General features: G+C 39.4%; 1 protein-coding gene across 1 annotated transcript; it reads right to left on the bottom strand.

The window, feature by feature from the left end:
• Positions 1-3,546: 3,546 nt before the first annotated feature.
• On the bottom strand, positions 3,547-4,427 carry LOC149811802 (uncharacterized). The gene has a single exon (XM_089993372.1). It carries the CDS (start codon positions 4,328-4,330, stop codon positions 3,758-3,760), a length of 573 nt encoding a protein of 190 aa, XP_089849498.1. The 5' UTR covers positions 4,331-4,427; the 3' UTR covers positions 3,547-3,757.
• Between the last annotated feature and the right edge of the window lie 1,203 nt (positions 4,428-5,630).

Genomic DNA, 5,630 nt, shown 5'->3' with positions numbered 1-5,630 from the left:
AGAAGCAGGAGCAAGAAGTCCCCAAAATTTGGAAGCACATTGTAAAAATTAAAATGAATTTCACTAAAATACTTGTACAAAAGTATGATGAGCAACATAATGTTTGTATATCACTACAGCAGACGTTACAAACCGATCATGGCAGAGAAAAGACATTAATCATCAGAAGTTAAATATGCAGATATGCAACCAAATATCATTGACGTATCAAAACGAAAAAGAAAAAGAAAAGAAATAAGCAAATGTGGAAGACAAAACTGCATTAGCTTGTAATACTAACATCATAAGAACCACAACAACAAAGTGTAAGCAAATGTGGAAGACATCATCTTTCCTTGTGTTATATCTCTCTCCCCTTTGTTCAGCGTCAGCTACCATGATATAATCTATCTTAACAAGGTAACAGTGCTGGTGAAATATAAAAATATAAAATATGAGACATGCCATTCTTCTTCCGTCTGATATTAAGAAAAAAATCAACATAACCTTTTAAAACACTTTCCTATCATTCACATTGCAGAAGGTTCCATTATTTGAAGATTTGCTACCATGATAATCTATCTTGACAAGGTAACAGTGCTGGTGAAATATAAAAATATAAAATATGAGACATGCCATTCTTCTTCCGTCTGATATTAAAATCAACATAACCTTTTAAAACACTTTCCTATCCTTCACATTGCAGAATAATTGAAACAGATTCCTTGACAAATGTTGTTCAGATATATCATTGATGTTTTCTCTATTAACTGCTACAACACTGTATTAACTGTTCAGATATATCATTGATGTCATATGAGGCATGAAATTTTTTTCTTCTTTTCCATTTATTGCCATTTGACACAACTTTTGCCAATTCTCGTATCACGTTTCATCCTATGAAATTTCTAAAGCATAGGAGTAAAGAGTAACCATAAAATCCCCTTTTTGTTTCAAAGGGATGGAGATACTACTACTCTTGACACGGTATAAAACAATTAAACAAGAAATTGAGATAGCTCTTAAGATTCAAAACTTATGTTCAGTTCCAGCCCTTAAAATGCCATGCATTTGTTAGCATCAAACTACCAACTAATTCAGAAGCACGCATAAGCAGATGAACGTTATGGCATACAGAGGTTTCTTATACATAGGCCCAAATTTATTGCAAATTTTCCAAGCAAATTGGAGATTTCTGAACTCCGCTCAAGCCATGTGGAAACTAGAAATCTTCTGAGAATTCATTAATGAACAAGTATTATCTCGCTGGACTCAACAACGGAGATATTAGAGACCTCACATTCGCAACCTATTTTAGTATCAAGAAATCGGTCCGATTTGCAAAAAAATCCCAGCAATACCAAATCCATTAGGAATGATAAGCAAAACGTACATAGACACATTTTCCATTATGACTAACACAAACATCAACACTCATGATTTTATACAATTTGGGACTATAATAAGACAATTCTCATAGAGCACAAACTCTTAATCAATACGCGTAACCAGCCAAAATTGATGTCGCTAACAGGTTTTAATCCGATCTGGTACACAAGATATTCTTGATACCCAAATCACAAAAACCACAAAGAACGATGATGCCCAACTAAAAATATCAATCACCAGCACTAGGAAGTCACAAAAAAAAACAGCAAGAGAAGCTTACGAAACGGGCTCCAATGCATTCGGGGACGTCTTCAGCTACATTGATCAGAACCCTCTATTTTCGTCTGGTGCTGATTCGCTGTAACAGCCTTGGCGCACTGTGACCATGGGCCTTGCTTTCGTACCAAAAGGTTCTCTTCGAATCAAAGGGTTTGGCTGAAAACAAGATTCGCCGGCTTTAGGAGAATACTCCGATGGAGCCGACCGGAAAGCCAACATCTGTCTCTTTTTTGTTTCGATAGGCTGGGGTTAGGCAGAACCCCACCAGTTATACAAGTGTACCATTGGGTTTTGAACTTGCGATGTCCCAAACACAACTAACTGCTCTTATCAGACAATCAGAGCCCCAAGTTGGTGAAAGCCAACATCTTGAAGGGGAACTCGCAATGGCTAGAAATCTAGCCGTTGCGAGGCCAATGGCTATTAGTCAAGAACTAAAAATCCCTTGACTTTACACTTATTACAAAAATAAATATATACATAATAAAAGATATTTCTGCCCTTAATGGGTAGATTCTATTATAAGTTTCAAAGACTAAAATACTTTAGAGGATAATACCTCTTACAATTTGGTAAGGTTTCCTAGGTTTGAAGGGAACAAATGACCGATGGAGCCGACCGGAAAGCCAACATCTGTCTCTTTTTTGTTTCGATAGGCTGGGGTTAGGCAGAACCCCACCAGTTATACAAGTGTACCATTGGGTTTTGAACTTGCGATGTCCCAAACACAACTAACTGCTCTTATCAGACAATCAGAGCCCCAAGTTGGTGAAAGCCAACATCCCAATGGCTAGAAATCTAGCCGTTGGGAGGCCAATGGCTATTAGTCAAGAACTTTTCCTTGACTTTACACTTATTACAAAAATAAATAAATACATAATAAAAGATATTTCTGCCCTTAATGGGTAGATTCTATTATAAGTTTCAAAGACTAAAATACTTTAGAGGATAATTACCTCTTACAATTTGGTAAGGTTTCCTAGGTTTGAAGGGGCCAATGACTGACTAGGGCAGTTGTATCATCTTTGGCTCTTGCAAGTTCAACAGGCTTAGGTTATAACCTCGGTCCATGTGATGTGAGATCTCGTATGTATAAACAACATTGCAAGTTCAAAGTCATGTACTCTCACTCTCACAACAAATACATCTTGATCTAAATTATGTCATTAAGGCTTCCACATTTTTGACCTCAAATAAGGCTCAGTTGGGGAGCCCTGAATAGGATATGCGTTTGGCCCAGTTCTCTCATGCACTCTTTTAACTTGTCTGGGAGTAGGGGTATTGCCAAAACATTGAACAGGCAATGGAGTTCCCAACACCACATTTCAGCACCATTCCGTTTCTCAACCACCCATCTTGGCAAAACCATATTTTAGCAACACCCCAGGGCTCCTAAACAGAACTTAATTTAACATTATTTTTTCATTGCTTTCATATTTGGCTAGTTGAAATTTACAACATGATTTAGCAACACATGGGTATGGTGTTTCCATCACAATCCCAGGCTCCCAAACAGAGCCTAATTTCACATGATTTTTCATTGTTTTTCATATTTGGCTAGTTGAAACCTTACGAAGTGAGAGAGATTTGAGTACACTTAAGTCGAAATTTTCCCATGATTCTTTTCTTGAATCAGTTGAATCGGTTTCATGGGGCACAGTTGGACTATGCCCTGGGGTTGTATGAATTTCGAGTCTAACCTTAAACGGCCAAAGTGAGACAGGCATATGCACTAAAATATTTGGTGAGAACATCATTATACTTCATATACTCATATGGGGCCATGGTCTGATTGAGACACGCTCTGGGAACCCAAATTGAACCCCAAACTGATTTTACACGGGTAGGAGATAGATCCAGCAGATGGATCATCCACATAGAGAGCTACAACAAACCATATAATGCAAAAGAAAATAATAAACAACATATATTATTCATCTAATGGAAATAAAGAAAGAATGAAAAGAATATGTATCAGAATATATATATAACGCCTTAATAAGATAATGCAAACTCTCTCTCTCTCTCTCTCTCTCTCTCTCTCTCCAAAATCCATCAATTCCAAGCAAGCATACCCAACACATTACAGAAAAGGGACAAATTTTTCTCACTAGACTTGGAAAGGCCATGGCCAGTCGCTCATGGAATCCTGGACCTTGGCGCTCCTCCTCATGTCACTCTCCGAGACAGAGCTCTGATCAACATAGGCGTTGTAGCGCATCACGAAGGCCAAGCCCAGCACCACCCACTCCATACAAAATATGAGCACGCAGAGCCCCCCTGCCAGCTTCAGTATCACCTCCCCATCGTCTTCCCTGACGTACGACTTGAGAGCCTGCAGAAAGTCCCCCGTTCGGGTGAAGATGAGAACCGACACCGACCCTTCGAATATGGCCGTCAGCACGGTGGACACCATGTGGAAGGTGTACCACCGCGTGTGTGAGGCAGCGCTGGTGGACAACGCGCAACTAAACGCGGCGGCCATGATGGTGCTCACGTGGAGGAGGATGAGGAAGAAGCCGTAGAGCGAAGGGAAGAGGCGGAGAGATAGGGTGAGGAAGATGCAGCTAGCGGCGGCCCCCAGTAGGATGTAGTTGGCTACTAGAAAGAATTTGTGGATCCTCAGAGAGGATTGTGATTGGGTAGTGTTGCTGCTGGTGATTGCCACTGATGACAGACCCATATTTTGGGGGTTCAACTCGCCGGATTCCTGTTGGTGTGTGTAGGATTCCGATGATCAAGGCGGTGTTTTTGCGGCAATGGAAGGAAGATCTGCTTTACAACCTATTGGACAACAGAGGAGGCCGAAGGGGAATTTAAGGATGGGAGGAGCAACGGTCATATTTGAACTTGTCTCTTGGAGAATATCACCGTTGGAGGAGGCACGAGCGTTTTAAACGGCTAGATTTATTTTTTTCTCTTTTTTGGGGACAGATTTTCTATTGGGGGTTCCACTTCCAAATGAAATCCATTAGCTGGAGCCTCAATTTTCTAACGTCTTCGGTTTTCGTTTTGTGTAATTGGGATTAAATAGTAAATTTTTATCCTTTTTGGAATTGTTCTAAATTTCTAATGCTTTACCTTTACTCTTTGTAAAAGAGGAACGGCTCTTTTGACAAGTAGTCTAGAGACCGTGAGTGTGAGACCAAATCTTACGTTACCAAACCCTAAGATAATTCCACCGCCTCTACAGCCAAGCTTGCTCTTAAAGAGGTAGTGGGGAGGATTTAAACGTTAAGTTATTAATAAAAGGGTAGCTATTCCACCCACTTGCACAAGGTTCACACGCGCAGCTAAGGCTGGAAACGGGTCGGTACGGGCTGTTATCATGATAGATTTAAAAAGTTTTGTTTTTTAACCTGCAACGTCCCAACACAAGGTGACTTGCACTAGCTGCTCCTACCAGACAAGTGGAGCCCCCAGTAGGTCGTGGTAGATTCAAAATGGTCCTAACATAGTGCAACATGTCAGAATCTGGATCCAAATTTGAACTGGATATAACATAGAAGAGTAGAATCCGTATTCAGATTTGACATGGGTATAGTGGATCTAACAAGAACCAGGTTTTTACATGCAAGAATCAGATCATACAGATCAGATTTCATTTGGATATATATGTGGTCTTTGACCTTTGTATGGCTTTACAAGTTTATATCATGATACTAACCGGTTATTTACAGGATGAGTTCATCTGAAAACTAAATATGAATTATGTTAATTTGTCATGTGAAAACCCCAACCTCATAACTTCTTGGATACAGATGTCTCACATATCAGGTTAGAGGTAAATGTTGAGTGTGTTGTAGTGAAAACCAGTTTAATCTTTGATGGTAGCTTTAAGAACAAGATTTGTCTGGTGCTTCCTTTTTTCCCTTATTTCCTTTAACATGTGTGGTAAAGCTTCATCGGGTATGCCTTCATTATTTTTTTTATTAATTTGTTTTTGCTAGTTGATTAGAATTAAATTAGTTTAGTCTACGCAT

This window comes from Nuphar pumila, chromosome 17 (genome assembly GCF_984573655.1).
Source record: "Nuphar pumila chromosome 17, dmNupPumi1.hap1.1, whole genome shotgun sequence".
In the NCBI taxonomy this organism is placed as follows: domain Eukaryota; kingdom Viridiplantae; phylum Streptophyta; class Magnoliopsida; order Nymphaeales; family Nymphaeaceae; genus Nuphar; species Nuphar pumila.
This window is presented reverse-complemented; position numbering and strand designations above follow the sequence as displayed.

What these genes read in the sequence shown, in the direction of transcription:
- LOC149811802 (XM_089993372.1), bottom strand. Translation starts at nt 4,330, where the DNA reads ATGGGTCTGTCATCAGTGGCAATCACCAGCAGCAACACTACCCAATCA.